This window comes from Taudactylus pleione, unplaced genomic scaffold (genome assembly GCF_031769625.1).
Source record: "Taudactylus pleione unplaced genomic scaffold, aTauple2 ptg000286l, whole genome shotgun sequence".
NCBI lineage: Eukaryota > Metazoa > Chordata > Amphibia > Anura > Myobatrachidae > Taudactylus > Taudactylus pleione.
In genome coordinates this window covers 1163520-1183255 of record NW_028284688.1, presented here as the reverse complement: position 1 = coordinate 1183255, position 19736 = coordinate 1163520, and the positions used below count along the sequence as shown (strand labels likewise).

The following is a 19736-nucleotide window of genomic DNA, read 5'->3' as shown; positions in this document are numbered from 1 at the left end:
CTTTAAAATTCAACCTTTTACCACCCTCCGGTTATCAAAATATATATATATATATATATATACATATACATCCTGCTCTAAAAACCCCAACATTGTATATATATGTGAACATTCCTGTTTCCTAAGCAACACATTCACTCATTCAATCATACTGATGTCAGTTTTGTGAATGGTATGAAGCATAGATAACCCAATATACTCCATGTTGTTTCTGTAAAATGGGCGTCTTTGTCTGCTTGAATACTCTTGGACATCCCATAATATCAACAAGTCAGTCTGTGTCACATGTTCAGGAAAGTCTCTTATCTTGTATTACTCTGAATGAGACAACTTCACTCCTGAATGACAGTGTTCTGTAGCTGTTCAGTACAGCACTAGTCCTCCATCTTCTTGGTGGCAAACGATGACTTCAAATTGCCAGACTTGTGCAGTCATTTCACAGTATATGAGGCCTTTATCAGTAGCAAGCAAGGTAGGCCACATGTCCAGCTGTTGGCAAATGTAACAGGTTTTTGCAAAGTCTCTGACAATGGTTTGGATATAAGGAATCCCTTTGATTTGAGCTTGCTCGAATGCAGCTTCAGCTCCGTCATGGCTTAACAGTTCTCTGAGCATCATCAGTGCTGTCTTTGCGGTGAATTGCACATCATGTTCTATGCTCAGTTCACTTGTGCACACACCATTGAAGCTGTAGGTGTGTGTATCAGCATGTCCCACGTCGATCTTCCAGCTTTGGACAGCAGCAGTCCATATAGACTTTGTGTCAAATATCCATTTCTCAGTGTGAAGACTTACAGGGCATCCAGTCTTGTCAGTGACTTGGAAAACAGTCATAGATGCAACAAGTTCACAAGCCCCTTCTTCTGGCTTTCTGCTGTCAGCTTGTAAAGGTAGCTGCTTTGCTTTAGCATTGGTCCACAACAGTCCTGTGTGGGTGCAGGTAGCACCATAGTCCATGACCAATAATGCTCTCTGTCTTGGAAATCTTCCCACCACCATGGAGCTGTGATCATAAAGAAATCCAATATGGACAGTTCAAACATTGGTTTAAATTTCACTCGGCCAGCAAGTAGTGCTTTGATCTCATCAATCAGCATCAGAGTTTCTGCCATTGTCGTTAGCAACTGTGTGTCTTTCAGCTGCTTCAAAACCTTTGGCTGGTAAGGCTTTGTAAGGAAATACACTGGGATGCGAATTTCATTACCAAACACAAAATCTGCAACTTTGTCACTAAACAAACCCACAGTCAGTGTGTCTGTACTGCATGTATGCCCCTTGTGGTTAGTCAGTGTGTACCCACCAACCCCTCCTTCACAATGAGCAAGTAAACTATGAACATCATTTGCAATGGATGTTTCATCAGAAAACACATCTTGTTCACTTTTTGCATTATTAAACTCAACAATGACACGTTGATCATGCCATGTAAAAGTAATGTTGTCACGGGGGGAGTCTTCAGTCTCAGGGCCATGGACATTTACTGAAATCCCTTCTATCTTCCACCCCTTGCATTTTGTCTCATTGGGCAAGGCAAAAGGCATCATCACCACCCCTTCACTCAGCGACACCCCTTTGAATGGCCATGCAAACACATCTTTTTTTTCAATCAGTTCACATTGCATAGCAAACGGGACAGTCAAGGGCAAGTTAGACATACCATCATTCAGCTCAGAAGTATCACAAACCAATGGCATGTTATCAGAAACCTCATCTGCATTCAATTTTGAATCTGATTTCTGGACATATTCTTTGCATTCATGGGTTTCATCAATTTGTTCACGTTGTCAAATCATAAATTTTCATCACACTGCTCAGATCAAACAAATTTACTGTAGTGTGAATACATTGCTTAATTTCTGTTTCAAGCTCTTTCTGACACACTTCTCTGTGTATCTCAAACTCACTAATTTCTACACTTTCTGTGTGTAATAAATCAGCACTTATTTCTGCGCTAGCTGACATCTCAGCTCTTACTTGTGGGGATTCGCTCCCCCTCCCTATGGAATTTCTGGGACAATGTGAATTCAGTCTTACTCTCTCTGTCTGTGAGACAGGCTTTATCACTGCATTCTTCTCAACAGATTTTACACTTCTTTCAACATATATTGGTCTACGCAAAATGTCACTATTTTTACTTTTATCAATACCAGGCAGTGAAAAACCAACATTATGTTTTTTCTGGAAATCAGCCAGCTGAAATCCCAATTCATCTTTCAACATATTTACATATTTCTTAAAAATCTTAAAATGCATTATTCTTGTTTGTTTCAACAACACAAAGACAGTAAACAGACAACATACATATATACTGTGACGTACAGTATACACTCTGTGACTGATCAGGTCACACCTCCGTCGTTCACTTATGAGACAGAGGATTTTTACATGTGTTTGCACAACCCTGCATTTGCACAACACTACGTTTGCACAGCAATGCTAAAACAATTGCTTACACATTCCAAGCAGATTTATGACTATTAACTCTCTGCATCCCACTTCTGACACCACTTTAATGTTCCCGGTGGAACGAGATAAGGTTCTTGGATACAGAAGGTTAATTAAGCCACACAAACCAGTATCTTGAAAAAAGATATAATTTATTACAATAGATAACAAGATATGGAAGAATAGTTACTTAGCTTCGGAATATAAGATGGTTCCACGATCCAGGAGCCTCCTCTCAGAATAGAGCTGGAACGAACAGTATCCTAGCCACCAGCTGCAGTCTCTGGTCCAGGCATAGGGCAGGCCATTGGCAGCTTCTTTGTTCTTCGTTTATATAGTATCCTACTTGCATACCCATCTAACTCTTACTAATATGGGCATAACCTACTTCAAACTACTTTATTGGTTAACTACTGATAAGGACTTCTTAAAACTTAACGCAAGCCTACATCGCAGTAGACAACGCCTTGTGGATTTATGGCTTGTCTGCTTTCCACATTCCTATACCATTTCATGCCTGATACCACTTCATGTCTGATACACACATAAGAACCATGAATAGAAATGGCTGTCAGTAGCCATTTTGCTATCCCAATACAACTGCTGTAGTACTTAGGATTTACTGAATGTACTATCATGTACTTCTATGCTCTTGGATATATTATCATAATTTACAGTGTGACATGCTGTACCTTCAGGTTCTATAGTATATGTATTTCTGCATGTATCTTGAATAATATCGTTTTTCAGACCCTGCAATAGGGCCCATTGCTATGCTCTGCAAAGTACTGTTTATGTGTGATACCAGGCGCTGTAATGTGATATGTTAAAAACTCTTGGAAATTGTCAACTGATTTTTGTACAGAACTAATTTGCATTGCATTGCCCATTGCTGATTTGCACTTTTTTTTTGGGGGGGGGGTGAATTTATATTGCCTCTTGAACTACAGTCTCTGCAGTCTCCAAGTTTGGTAATGCATACCACATCAATCCCCAGCTATTCATAGATACATGAGGGTAAATTTGGGGATTTTTTTCATCTCGCAAATTTACTAATGACAAACTCAAGTGAGTTTGGAAGTGAATTCTCTTTTTTCACGGTTTAAACTCATGTGAGTTTGCAAACTCAAAAAAACTCACCATCGGCCTTATTAGGAAGTACTTTACATGAAAAAGATGCAACTCGCAAATTTACTAAGAATCGAGTTTCCAATCTTGTGTGAGATTGTAGCAAACTCACTGAGAAATAGAAGTTTAAAACACTCATCTCCTGAGCTGCAAGTTTGGATGAAACATACACAAATCATTGTGATTTGTGTATGTTTTTTTTAATTTGTTTAAATAGGGTTATTTTTTTTTTTTAAATGACATGAGGTCCCCCCCAAAAGACTAACCAGCTCCGGACTTGCCAGCTAGTCCTGTTTCTTAAAATGACAGGGAAAAGAATGTTCCACTGTAATTTAAGAACCAGCACCAGGCAGCAGGGACAGAGCTGGTTTTAAATATAGGGAGGAAAAAAAATTGCGTGAGATTCTCCCTATATTTAAAACCAGCACTGGACCCTTTCTAGCAGGGGGCTGATGCCACAGCCAGGGGAGCCCTTTCACCGGGCCCCCCATCCACAGCATGAGCCCTGACCGATAGTCAGCCCTGGCCAGGGATCCCTGGGGAGTTGGGGACCCCTTCAGTAAAGGGGTCCCCCTCTCCAGGGCACCCCTGGCTTAAGCTGATATCCCAGGGGTATCCCTGCCACCCCTGGGCGGTGGGTGGTGGGATGATAGTGTTAGTGTGTAGTGTAAAATAAATGGTTAACTATTGCCTTTAGTTGTGAAACTACACGTGCCAGCAAGCCTCCCCCACATGCTGGTATTTCGAGCACTTGTAATTCCACAACCAAAGCAATACGTAAATAAACATAACATATACTGTGAAAGTAAAATTTTATTATAACATACATGCACACTCACTAACACAGCTCCGTCGGAGCAGCTCGCTGATTGGCTGAATGTGATCAGCGTGTCTCCCTATAGACTTCAATGGAGAGAAATCTCCATTGAAGTCTATGCTGCGAACCGCTACATTGTATCTACAGATGTAACCACAACGTTGAACACAATTAACCTTGTGGTTACATCAATGATACAATGTAGCGGGTTCCAGCATAGACTTCAATGGAGATTTTTCTCCATTGAAGTCTATGGGGAGACACACTAACCGCATACAGCGAATCAGCAAGCTGCTCTGACGGAGATGCCCGCTGATTGGCTGGCGGCCCCATCAATGACAGGGCACACGTGTGTCCCAGTCATTTTCCACGGATGAAAAGGTATGTGTACACACACATACCTTTACTCAGTCTGCTTGGATTCGGGGACACTCGTATTTTTATTCTAACCCTTTGGATGCCTACTTGGAGAAGAGTACGTGAACTACAGTATGCATTGGAAAGGTGAGTATGGATTTTTTTTATAGGTACCCCTATGGATTACTTTGGATACTAGGTGAGTATGTGTGATAGTGAGTGTGAATGGAGGTTATAATAAAATTTTACTTTCACAGTGTATGTTGTGTTTATTTACATATTGCTTTGGTTGTGGAACTACAAGTGCCAGCGGGCCCGTATTGCCCCGCATGCTGGTATTTGTGGTTCTCCAAATACCAGCATGCGGGGGAGGCTTGCTGGTATGTGTAGTTCCACAACTAAAGACAATATTAAACCATTTATTTTACACTACACACTAACACTATCATCCCACCACCCACTGCCCAAGGGTGCCAGGGATTGCCCCGGCCTATCAGCCTACACAAGGGGTGCCCTGGAGAGGGGGACCCCTTTATTGGAGGGGTCCCCAACTCCACAGGGATCCCTGGCCTGGGCTGATTATTGGTCAGGGCTGATGCTGCTGCTGGGGGGCCCGCTGAAAAGGCTACCCTGGCTGAGGTATCAGCCCCCCACTAGAAAGGATCCAGTGCTGGTTTTAATTATAGGGGTACCCCTGCACATTTTTTTCCCCCCTATAATTAAAACCAGGACTGGCAATGCAGCCTGGTGCTGGTATCTTATTTACGGTGGAAACCTACTCATATTGTTCCCCGTAATTGTAGGTACCAGGCCTGGCTGGCAAGTCCAGGGCTGGTTAAGCTATAGGGGGGGGGGGCCCTATGTCATTTTTTTAAATATTATTTAACCTGTTTTTTACAGGTCCTAAAACACACAAGCAGCCAGCACATATCTCACTGATATGTGCAGGCTGCTTGTTCGGTGAGTTTGGAAGAGTCATCTAAACTCTCCTTAAACTCTCCTCTAAACTCGCAATTTGGAGGAAAAACTCGATCTGCTTCACCATCGAAAAACTCACTTTCACCTAAACTCACTTCTTAGTAAATTTGCGAGTTGTTAAGGGAAAACTCATTGCATGGTGCCACACCTATCTCACCAATGTCACTGTGTGCCCTGTGCACAGACTGCTATGTAACCTCTCCTATTCACCCACCACTCACGCCAATGTCACTGTGTGCCCTGTGCACAGACTGCTATGTAACCTCTCCTATTCACCCACCACTCACACCAATGTCACTGTGTGCCCTGTGCACAGACTGCTATGTAACCTCTCCTATTCACCCACCACTCACGCCAATGTCACTGTGTGCCCTGTGCACAGACTGCTATGTAACCTCTCCTATTCACCCACCACTCACACCAATGTCACTGTGTGCCCTGTGCACAGACTGCTATGTAACCTCTCCTATTCACCCACCACTCACACCAATGTCACTGTGTACCCTGTGCAAAGACTGCTATGTAACCTCTCCTATTCTCCCACCACTCACACCAATGTCACTGTGTGCCCTGTGCACAGACTGCTATGTAACCTCTCCTATTCACCCACCACTCACTCCAATGTCACTGTATGCCCTGTGCACAGACTGCTATGTAACCTCTCCTATTCACCCACCACTCACACCAATGTCACTGTATGCCCTGTGCACAGACTGCTATGTAACCTCTCCTATTCACCCACCACTCACGCCAATGTCACTGTGTGCCCTGTGCACAGACTGCTATGTAACCTCTCCTATTCACCCACCACTCACACCAATGTCACTGTGTGCCCTGTGCACAGACTGCTATGTAACCTATCCTACTCATGTAACCGCGGGTCCAAAGCACCCCCCCACCACCCTTTACTGGCTGTACGCATGGTGCCACACCTATCTCTTGCATTGTTGATGTCAATAAATGTTGTTTTTGTTATTGCTCAGCTTTAACTTGATGGATTAAGATGAAAAAAAGTGCAGGTTATTTCTAGGAGTTAATGATGCAGTTTTCATGGAAATCGGTTCAGTAATTTTTGTGCCAACTTGGAACTAACAGGCAGACACAACGTTCTTATTATATTAGTATAGATTGTATTTTTTTATTGTTTGGATGTGTAACTACGTCAGTGAAAATTAACTGTTTTCACCTGTGAACTTTCTTCACTTAGGTTTATTCTGGTGACACCGTTACAGCTGAGGAACAGATATATATTCTGCTGAGAGCTAAAGTACAATGTGAATTAAATATATCAGTCCAGCTGCAGGAAGAAGGTTAAGTATCTCATGGATTAATTACAGTTATGAACATTTGTTTTCTGTGATTTACAACATGTTGTTTGTAATGAATAAAGATGTTTTTAATGAATAATGATGTGTATAATGAATGCTGTCTGTAGATGTGATTACACAGGAAACAAAGCCATTATCTGGCAAAGTCCTAACAAATGAAGTGCCATGTTATGGCTTTATATAAGGCTAGCAGATATACCTGGTTTTACCCGGGTAGACCTTAGATATGTATTGTTTACATTTCCATCTCACCTCTCCAGTGACACCTCTATAGTAATGCATCACTGCTATAGTAAGACATGACCCTCCCTCACCTGTGTATTAACACATTCCACTCCCTCACCTCTATAGGAAAACATTATCCTTCCTCACCACTGTAGTAACACATTTCCCTCCCTCACATGTGTTGTAACACATTCGACATTCCCCTCTCTCACCTGTGTAGAAATACCCTCCCTCACACCTGTAGTAACACATTACCCTCATTCACACCTGTAGTAACTTACTCCCCTCCCTCATCCCTAACACTGCACACAATACTGTGTCCTTATCCGTCAACACTTAACCCAATACTGTACCCTTACCCTATAACCCATAGTATCTTTAATCCCAACCAGTGGAGGATTTTTGCCTATGGGGCTGTGAGGCCCCAGTAAAATTTGCCACCTCAGTGTAGTCAGTGCAGACCGTGACTGCACTCTCTACACTGTGACTGGCAGTGGCTTCTTATTGGAGGACCCATCTGCCAGTCAGATACACAATAGGCAGTCTCAGGGGGAGGTGTCACCTCCCCCTGGGACAGGCAGTCCGGGCTGCTATTGCATAGGAGGAAGCCGCTACTCTGTCGTTATGCCAGCCCTACCTGGCTCCTAGGGTCTGCAGACAATGAAGACCTTTGGAAGCCGGTGAAAATGCACATGCTAGTGCGCTGGTCCCGGAGCCTGTCACATCGATTTTGCAGGTGACGGGACCCGGCCAGTAGCTAGGCTGGTGGTGAGTCATCTCGGCAGCAGCAGCCCCCCTCCTCTAAGAGGGTAGGAGCCGCTGCTGATCCCAACCCTTCCCTCATTGTTCAAATAGGGGAGCCACACCAACTGCTAGTGATGTTTGCCGGCATTTGGGATGACAGTTGGTGTTTGAATTTAAACTGTGCTACGGCCACAATGAGTGTCAGTCAGGACATTGCACAGGGGAGGAAACGTTTCAGCCCTTTTCATCCCCTTAACAGTAATATTTTGAAAAATCTTTTCTTAGTGGGCACCTACATAATGGAAAGAATATATGTCGATTTTCATTTATCTAGGGGCTTGGGTTGGGCGTTGATGAGTCAGTCAGTCAGTCAAGACATCTGATTTTATATAAGAGGGTGAGTCACAAATTAGCCACACTCCAGTTATATTAAAACTTCTGTCGGCCGCACTATCTTGTCAAAGCTTCCCATGCTAGGTCGCTGTCTCCACATTCATTGCTGTGCAGGTTTAAACGTGTTGCGTTAGTTCATTTGTGACTGCAGGGCAAGAAAAACTGGCTGTCCCACTTGTGATTTTTGTGGTCTGAGGGTGTGTCTGGTGTAGATATTTATCAAAGACTTTGTGCACAGCATGGAGAAAGTGTTTTGTCACGAAGAAGTGTGCATGAATGGATAGAGAAGTTCAAAGAAGGTTGCACAAGTGTCAGCCATGAAGAAGGAGTCGGACGCTCGTCCACAACTGATGAGAATATTGAGCATGCATGTGAACTGATTCTGTTGGATAGATGAGTGGCAGTGGATTATGTTGCAAATCATTTGCAAACCAGCCATGGCTCTGTGGCTTCACGTCTGATGAAGAGGTGAAGACAGCGGTGCATTCGTGGCTCACAGATCAGCTTAAAATGTTTTTTAATGAGGGAATATGAAAGCTTGTTGACAGATGGACAAAGTGTATTGAAAAGTAGGGAGATTATTTTGAAAGATAACGTATTTGTATTTTCTTAATAAATTCTACAGCCAGAGTGCGGATAAGTTTTGACTCACCCTCCTATATAAGATGTGCGGTACTATTTCTTGGCTGCTGTCTGTTTCTCGCTGTGGGTAGTTTAGGTGATGGAGGTGGACAGGTGTATAGCAGAAAAATGTATTACCTGTCTGTGGATGGTTTTGGTAATGCATCAACAATAATTAATTAAATGTTTAAAAGTTTAAATGGACATGAATGCAACTTTGTACAAGTTCCATTATTATGTAACCTGACATTGTCATTAAAGCAAAATAAAAAGATATAGTTTTATTAGTAGAAATAATTCTATTGAACAAGCATTAGTCTCTGTAGCGAATTAACTTTATTAATTACAGTGATTCAGGTCATGAGCGTCTGACATTACCCTGCTTGTGAAGAATACATTTTAGTACATGTAGATACATCCAACTATATTGTCCATTGTATACTGCTGGGTACACAATGGACAATATGTTGTTCATACATATAATGAATGATATAATGTACTGACCATCTTGCAGTGTGTGCACACAATATGTCTGTGAATAATGTATTTCACAGATATATAATGCATTGGCTGATGTTATATATCGTACAGCTATATTATTCCCATCTGCTTGTGTGTACACATGACCGAATGACCAACCCATACGGTGGCCACAGGAACCAGCAGAAATTACATCACAATTGGTTCTTCTGGCCAGACATATCGTTAGGCTGATTGGTTAGTAGTGTGTATGTACAATATTGTTTGTTTATACCTCTTACCAAATGGTTAGATTTTCAGTCAGTTGGTAGGATGGCTGATTCATCATTCAAGTGTATTTCCCACATTAGAGATATTATTGATGTGCAATAAAATGATGTGTAAAGTTCTTTTAACATAGTGGATTCACTTCAATTGCCAGTATCACTTTCCATGGCAGTGGTGGTGATTTCCCAGTGTTGATTCCAATAGTATAATTTCTCTCTCCTGGTGTTCCTAGCACTCTGTGGTTACTCTCTCTACAGCTAGGGGCAATTGGCTACTCTTAAGGCCCCCATACATCAGAGATTGATTGCAGCAATCGTGCAATTTGCAATCGATTGTGTATAAAAATCTTTCCCTTTTTCAATCGATTGCAGATTGCAGAATTGCCACAATCGATTGAAAAAGGGAAAGATTTTTATACACAATCGATTGCAAATTGCATGATTGCTGCAATCAATCTCTGATGTATGGGGGCCTTAACTCCTGCTTATTATTCAGCTTCTCTGAGCACTCCCTGTCAGATCATCAGATCTAGTTACCTAAATCTATCATATTTCTGGGTACCAGTTTAGTTCCCAGACTGTTCAGAGTCTGCAGTCCATTATGCTGTCTCACAATCGAGTCTGCACCCTTGCAATCCATGCTCCTCCAATGAGTATCTCTGGCTGTTCTCATTAGCACTTTGAGTACTTGTCATGTTACAGGACTTTGCCTTATTGCCACAGTTATACTGTATTTCAAGTCAAGTCTGCTACCTTATATATTACACTGCAAGCTATCCTGTTATATTGCATTTCATGTCAAGTCTGCTACCTTGTATATTACATTAGAAAGTATACTGTTATATTAAGTTTCAAGTCAAGTGTGCTATCCTGTAATACTGCATTTCAAGTCAAGTCTGCTACCTTGTATATTACATTAGAAAGTATACTGTTATATTAAGTTTCAAGTCAAGTGTGCTATCCTGTAATACTGCATTTCAAGTCAAGTCTGCTACCTTGTATATTACATTAGAAAGTATACTGTTATATTAAGTTTCAAGTCAAGTGTGCTATCCTGTAATACTGCTTTTTTAATTTTAGTCAGCTAACTTGTTATAGTGCAATACAAGTTGTTTTCCTGCTCAGCTATTAACCCCTGTCTTCATTATTGTTAATCCAGGACAAATTATTTTGAGCTGTTTTATGTTATCACTATCCTGTGTAAACCCTGGTCTCTGTCTTACCCTCAAGTGTATAATAACCCAGCTACTGTTTCATACCACTTCTGCATCACTTCTTTGAAATACTCACTTGTACAGGGTTACAGTGGCAAACGCAGGATTTCCAAATAATTGGGTACAGAACCAATGACAAAAAAGTCTAACCAGAATAAGCCTCCAACATACACTTTATTATGTACTTCAAGAGTTTTAATATAAATCACAATAAATAATATAAATAACAAGGCATCTGGGCATAACACTTGCTTATGCACAATGTGTAACAGTATGTACGAACAAAATTTAAACTACCAGTGCAATTTACACCGCACAGTAGTCCCTTATTCATGTTATGACACACAGTAGTGCCGATTTTACACAATGCCCACATTAGTGCCCCTTATACACAATTCCCACAGTAGTAGTGCCCCTTATACAATGCCCACAGCAGTAATGCCCCTTATACAATGCCCACAGCAGTGGTGCCCCTTACACAATGCCCCCTGTAGTGGTGCCATTTATGCAGTGCCCACAGTAGCAGTTCCCCCTATGCAATGCCCCCTTTAGTAGTGCCCAGGGCCGGCCCAAGACAATTTTTTTAGGTAAGCAAATATTTTTTTGGCGCCCCAAGGGGTACCGATGCACGGGCCAAATGCACACACCCAGAAAAAAATAAAGGGGCATGGTTTAGTGGGAAACATAATACACCCCCACCCCACATAATAATATACCAAACACCTCTCAAATAATATTAATAATCCCCATCCCACATGGTACATCCCCACCCAGATAATACACAGCACACCCCTCAAATAACATTAATAAACCACCACCCAACATAACACACCCCCACCCCACATAATACACAGCACACCCCTGAAATAACAATATACTACCACACCACATAATTTACAGCACACTCCTCAAATAACATGAATAAACTCCCACCCAACATAACACAACCCCACCCCACATAATACACAGCACACCCCTAAAATAACAATAATATAACCCCACACCACATATTACACACACACCCCTCAGATCACATTAATATACCCCCCACCCCACTTAATAATATACCCCACACCTCTCAAATAACATTAACACATTTAACCCTTTGGGGAGTGGGCGGTTAGGGTTAGGCACCACTAAGGGAGGGTTAGGGGAGGGATAGGGGAGGGTTAGGTTACTAACCTTCACCTGTCGGGATTCTGCGCCGTCGGACTTGCAGCGTCAGGATTTGAACCGGCGGCTAGTCTTTTGATTATGTCCCATATTCATTTGGAAATCAGTATACTGTACCTTCTCATACCTGCAGGAGAGTGTGTGCTGTGGAGATAAATGAGCAGAAACAGGATCACTCTGCTCTACAGTAAATTCATATTTTATTTGCTGGATCATTAAATGTCTGTATAGATTCTCTCATGTACAATAACCCACAGTGACATTCAATTTTAAACTAGACAAGATGCGTCATCAGTGTAATATCTCTGAGCAGAATATTTCAGGTCAGTAAGAGGATGAGAGAAAATAACCTCTTTTCTTTCCTTCAGAGTAATGAGCATTGATAGCAGGTGGATCAGTAGTAACGGCAGCTCAAAATAGGCTATTACACATATCCTTGGCATATTAAACTAGGTAAGGTGAGCAAGATCACTGGTAGGGTTACAGGTACTAATTACCAGGATGGACCTGTTGGAAGGGCCTTGGAGGGTCTACCAGGGGCAAACACATGATTTTTAAGGGGGGGAGGGGTTCTAGAGTGTGTGTATATATATATATATATATATATATTCTGTATACACTCACACACATATACACACACATGCATTACACACACATACACATTACACACACACTTACCTTGCAGCACTTCAGGTTGTAAATGGATACGGGACCAGACACCATGACAATACACCCCTCCCCCTTGCGGAAAAAATACCTTGATTCACGGGTCAGTCTTGAAGCGTCTGTGTTTGTGGTATCTACATTCTCGTCTAAAAGTTTTCTTTCAAACTATTACTATATATCATTCACAGCACCACACAGTGCAGAAACGGCACACATTAAGCAGGAACATACAAAGCAGAAGTAATAAATGCAGACATGAAAACAAATGGTAGGGAGGGTCCTGCTCACGAGTAAGCTTACAGTCTAAATGGAAGAGGGTGCAGTTGAAACAGGAGGAGAGAGTGTGGCTGCAAATGTAGATTAAATAGTTAAAAAGTGTATCCAACGTTAGTGAAATGCTATTAACACTTGTAGCGCTTGTATATCTAAATAACAATACATATAATGTAAAATATATTCAATGTAATAATAAACACATAAATACACTTATACATAAATCACAACAAAAATAAATATTTAAATAAAATCAATGAATTAATTGACATAAAATACGTGAACAAATAAAACAGTCCACACCATGGATTCCAACAGACTAAACCTATCTATTGATCTTACATTACTTAATCAACAGATGACTTTTGGTTATTTTTTACTTGGTTAATATCCACCAAGTAAAAAATATCCAAACAGTTTGTCCTGAAGTAACAAAGGGCCTGATTCAGCAAGGATCGCAGCTGCTTATTTGCACTCAATCGGCCGATTGTTGCCTATGCATCGCAGTGCGAGAGCCGGCCACTGCAGTCAGACTGCGATCGCAGAGGTTACGCAGACCCATGGCAGAGTGATTGCCAAGAAGTGCCATTTATGGGTGGTGATGGGGGGTGGTCGGGCGAGCGCATGCATGCCAGTGCGTTGGGACGACGTTGCAGGGGCGTTATTACATTAGCCACTGCGATGTGGCTAATTTTATATCTTAATCCTTCTTCATCTGTATGACATATTTTATTTTTAATTTTAACCAGTACAATATGCAATAAATATATATATATATATATATATTATAGTTGCTCTATTTTGGGCCGATAAAGATATCACTACTATAGAATGCTAGCAGTAATAATTACCGCCCTTAGCTGAGAGCATCCCCCGGCAATTTCACAAGTGGAGATATAGTTGCTCCCACCGGCCAAGCCTGGAAGTCAATGCCAGTGCCAGGGAGATGAACCTGGGACACTGCCGCTGCGTCTGAATGCAGCGATGGATCCAACCACGCTATATGACGACAGCGTCAGACTGAGGTGCCGACACAGCCTCTGTGGCAATCTGAATGTGAGCGATGGTCTCCAGCACGGCACTGCCTCGTGTAACAACGTAATGAGGCAATCCAATATTTAGCAGGTTCAGGTACAGATTGGAGATCAGCCGGTATAGATTCATACAGCAGCTCTGTATTCGGAACTACAGCAAACCGTAGATATAACGTGCCAGTGCTTCAGTAATATACAATATAGAAATATAATCCTGGCGCTAGGTGGTGATGTTAAACACACATATATAGTGACAGCAGCTGCCTTCCTGAAAAGATTAGTGCCAATCCTCAATAAAGTTAGATCAAGTAAAAGAAACACACAGGTGGCACTGCTATAGGTGTAATAAAAAAAAAAACATAAAATATACAGTAGATAAATTTTAATTTAATTATAATAAAATATACACAGTAAGTACTCCCAGTAGTGTAAAAGACAACATATAATAAATGAAAATATTCACTCCAGACATATGGATAAAATTACATATAGGTAATACAAAAAGAAAACGTACCAGTGCACAGCTCCAACATTACTAAATATATATAATACATTTTGCAATAAAATTTAGCAATAAATAAATAGAGGTTTTTGGCATAATCATGGCCAAGGTTATGTGCCTACCCACCGCATCCAGGTAACCTCTTAGGGTAGGTCCCTAACATCCTGGGGTTGAAATCCAGAGCGCAGGGCACACACAAACCAGCCCAGCTGAGCCACCCCAGGGCATCACTCTAATGAGAAAAGGTGAAGTGTAAAAAGGTGTAGGATAGATAAGAGCAGCTGCTGCATACTGTATATTAGAAGGAAGGTGAAAATAAAGATGTGAAAATAATACATATATAGTAAACAAATAATAGAGGTGCTAAAAGTGCAAAAAAGAAAAAATGTGTTATAAATAATGTGATGTCCTGGGCCTGAAGTAGTCCAACCACAGCAATCCAGGTGACCCACGCCCCAAAAATCATCCCTTGTCTGCACTACAGTATATAAATCCTGGCGCTATTAGGTGATATTAAACACACATATAGAGTGAAAGCAGCTGCCTTCCTGAAAAGAGGAGTGTCAATCCTCAATATAGTCAGATCAAGCTAACAGAACACTGGGGGTCATTCAGACCCGGTCGTTAGCGGCGATGCGCTCGGACCAGGTCAATGGCCCCCCACAGAGCATGCGCACGACAGCACCGGCGCCATCGTGCGCATGCGTGAGACCCGCTACGACCGACAGCGCCGGTCGTAGCGGGTCTCGATCCAAAGGGGGCGAGCTGTCGATGTTGATTGACAGCTCGCCCCATTTGGAAGGCGGGCCGGGGGGTTGGTGGCAGCCCAAACAGAGGCGTTCCCATGGGAACGCCTACCGTTTGGGGGAAGCCCCACTGACATCACTAGTGATGTCAGTGGAGAGCTTCCTGCTCAGACAGAGCCAGAAGCTCTCCGGGGCTTACGACAGGGGAGACCCTACCCTAGGGTCTCGTCGTAAGCCTCGATGGTCGCGATGGTCTCAGACCATCGCGACCATCACCGGAGCGGTCGTTAGAGCGGTGGGTGTTAACCCACAGGCTAACGACCGCAACAGAGGCGGGCGGTCAGGATGCAAGCGGTTTCTAAGTGACCGCTTGCATCCTCCGACCGCCTCTGAATGAGGCCCACTATAGCTCCGCTGACAGCTTTACACAGCTGTGCCTATGACAAACACAGGCACCCCACATTGTTTTTTTAAAGAGACTTGATTATTACATTATATTACAGTTAGCAACAGCGTTTATCCTAACATCAATACTCATTATCTATGTCTCAGGTGTATTACCTAATTTTATCCCTATGTCTGGTGTGAATATTTTCATTTATTATATGTTGTCTTTTACACTTACTGTGTATATGTTATTATAATTAAATTTAAATTTAACTACTGTATATTCTATGGGTTTTTTTTTATTACACATATAGCAGCGCCACCTGTGTGTTTCTTTTACTTGGTGCTTCAGAAATGACTGCTTTCCCCGATTTAATGTGCAATGTAGGAAAGTCAGGAGTGCACAGTGTACATAGATAGAGACAGCGACACTTTTCATGTACCCTGTAGACTTTTTCAAGCTAAATAAGAATGTAGATTGGGACAGTTCTTAGGGTGTATTAGTGTTGAGAGTAAAGTTGGGAGTAGGGTAAGTGCATAAAGAAGTCAGTGTTCATGGAGCATTAACATATTGGAAAGCTTTTGGAGAGTCTGATCATATGTGGTGAGGATTTCTACAAGTGGGCTGCAGCATTGGAGAAGTCTTCTAGGTGGGATAATTCTGTTTCGCCTACACTTGCACAAGCATGTTCATGGTATGGATTTAACGCTGAAAGAGAACAAATGAAAGAGAGGACTCCCCTTTATGCAAAGATAATTAAAGCCACAATGGTAGAGATCTTCTCTCAAACCTAGAGGTAAATTTGCTATAGTGAACATTTTTAGACGTGAAGATGTTGCCCATAGCAACCAATCAGATTCTACTTATTTATCTAGCATCTTCTAGAAGATAAAACTAGAATCTGATTGGTTGCTATGGGCAACATCTCCACTTCTAAAAACTCTCACTTTAGTAAATTGACCCCCTATTGTTTAGTTATCACACTGATTAAAATAAGCAATATGAGCCTGCACTACTGTGTATTTTCTTAAATAAAGAAATCTCACGGAAATGCAGTAGAATATATATTATCCAACATATCTACCTGTAAGTCGCACAACACACAATTAAATAAAAAAAAAACAACATAAATGTTTCTGATTATTTGTGCAAAAGTAGCATTAACTAAAAATTGACAGATATCCTGCATGATGTACACAATGTTATACTGAATTTGAGCAAAACATGATTTACTGAAGTTCCAAGTTGTTATAATAGGACGACAGCTATGCTTATAAGGAAATGTAATTTCCAGGATTTATTTCAGAAAAAAAACATCATCATGTATAATAAAAATCATTATGGAATCTTATGTTTTATAATTAATTGTGGAAAATTAGATATTTAAAATTGGCAGCTTTTGTGACTCCTTTTGAATCTCCTGTAAATAGGTTGAGTCCTACAAACTAATAAGATAGATAATATTTCCAAGATCCTCTTATAGATCCCAGATAGCTTGAAGGATATTACAATGCAGATTGATGTTCTCACAGCTGTATACATGGATGTCTGCTAGATGCAACAACACAGGACATGAGTACATTTCTCGTTATCTTTCCTCTGACACATTTCTGTTTTGATAGCACTTTTATCAAAGGTAGTTTGAAGGTGATCACAGGGATCAATTATGTTTCAAGGTATAAAGATGATGAAGATGGGGACTTTCAGTCCCTCACCCCATCCACTGCACTACAGGGTTTTTTTTATTCTGTAGTTCAGGTCCCTCTTGACATCAACATGACCCAATATTACTCCTGCCCTGCCTAATGGAGCGTACACACGGTCAGATTTGTCAGACTTGTCAGATTTGTCAGATGAACGATTGAACGATTTTACCAAAGTTTTGAACGATTTGAACGATTTGAACGATTGAACGATTTTTGACTGCATTAAAATGAATGGAATCGTCCAAGTCTGACTGCAAACACATCAGATGTCAGAAATCGTTATCTGACCATCGGGAACGCGCATCGTTGATCGTCCATCGTTCAGGCATGTCAGATATGAACGATTTTCCTTCAGATATGAACGACTGAACGATTTTTAAATCGTTATCGTTCATATCTGAAGGAAAAATCTGATCGTGTGTATGCACCATAACCCTGTTACAGTATCTATTTTACTTCCCAACAGCAATAAAGTTATTAAATGAGCATAGATATGAGCCTGTAGGGAAACACGTGTTGATGATAGGAGGTAGACTTGGGCATTCATTGGAGGAAAGAGAACAGAAAAGTCTGGATGGGGGCATAACATCATCTTCAGTTCCTAGAGATACTCAGCTAAGGGTGTATTTATAAGTGTAGAATTTTCCAGAAGGAAATAGTTTATTACATTGTGAAGTTTTTTTTTTTCCCTTTTGATATATTGTATGTGGCAAAAAATAATGGGTTGTCAGAAAGAAAGAGAGAGGAGTTTGTCAGAGAAGAGAGGTGAAGGTGGAAAACAGGTGAAAAGGTTCAAAGAATGAGTGTATAGTAGAAAATAGAACCATGTTTGCTTGGCAAGTGAAAGGGAAGTATTGTACTGTAAGGTGAAGGGATGATTTTATAGTGCAGAGCATTTGGCATACTGTATGAGTAAGATTTCCTCCAGGGGCATTCAGCAAACCAGGAAAACCATTGCAGGTACCTTGTATGTTTATTGTACAATGGTTATGGTTTGGGCCATGAGAGACTATGGGCCAAATGTAATAGGGCGAGAGTTTAGAATATATGAAAGTTCTCTCTCACCTCTTTAAACTCAGCCAATGTAATAGAGAGTTTACTGCTAAACTCTCATATTTTCTAATCTCTCACACTATTACATTTGGCCAGTGAGTGGATAGGATGCAGGAAAAAAACAGTTGATTGGTGTAGACTAGCAAGGAGGGGAGTAGTAAAGTAAGAAATAATAATAATAATAATAATAATAATAATAATAATAATAACAACAACAACAACAACAACATTATTATTATTATTATTATTATTATTATTATTATTATTATTATTGTTATTATTGTTGTTGTTGTTAATAATAATAATAATAATAATAATAATAATAATAATAATAATAATAAAAAAAATATAATGCTGGAGAGAAAAGATGAGTTTAGAAAGAACCGTGGTGAAAGTGAGCTTGAGAAAAAGATTAGGTAAATTGAGCAGACATTGAGTCATGTGAAAGATTTGTATAAATGTACATTACCTAGTGTAGGCAATGAGAAAGTGGGGAGAACACATGATCCAAGTAGTGCAGAGCAAATATGGAGGTGCAGAATAATTTATCACCTCATGACTGGGGTAAATACGGTAGGCAGACTCTGCAGCTTCGACACAGGTTCCAGGACGCTGACAGCTGTGCTCAGTGGTTATCCAGACAGAGGTGGGAACAGCAATCACAGAAGAGCTAATTGGACAGCTGAATAAATAAGGAAACAGCAATAACAATCCCCTCCTCCTCTTCCTCCTCTTCCTCCTCTGCAACAATTCATTTCACTCAAACAAGTTTTGATCTAGAATTTTTTTTATATTGATTGGGGGTGAACAGGCAAAGTGGTGACGCGTATTGTGATCTGCACATTTGTAATACAAAGTAATGGCTGATATGCTGTCCTCAAAACAATGTGCTTGGGACACAGAAGATGTTTTTTGCCTGGTATGCAGTCGGGAAGCCGGCGGACCTAATCCTGACAGCCGGCTTCCCGACTGCTTTATCCCGGTCAGGGTTAAATGACAGGCGTCTAAATCTAGATGCCTGTAATTTTACTGATGCCGGGAGACCAGCGCCCGGCATCCCGATCGAAGGGACACTGGGCGCGGGGCATGGACAGCCACAGAGGGGAGGGTTAGGTTTAGGGTTCCCAGGGGGGACTTGGGGTTAGGCCACCCCGGGAGGGTTAGAGTTAGGCTAGGGGAAGGGAGGGTTAGGTATAGGG

The 19736-nt window shown here is 41.3% G+C and overlaps 1 protein-coding gene across 1 annotated transcript in view; it reads left to right on the top strand.

Annotated features, from left to right (window-relative positions):
• The window catches only part of PTH2R (parathyroid hormone 2 receptor), a 496129-nt gene that overhangs the window by 131032 nt on the left and 345361 nt on the right, over positions 1 to 19736 (top strand). Inside the window, exon 2 of the mRNA XM_088482403.1 lies at positions 6933 to 7035. Coding sequence (XP_088338529.1) covers positions 6933 to 7035 — 103 coding nt within the window. The remainder of the gene's footprint in view (positions 1 to 6932; positions 7036 to 19736) is intronic.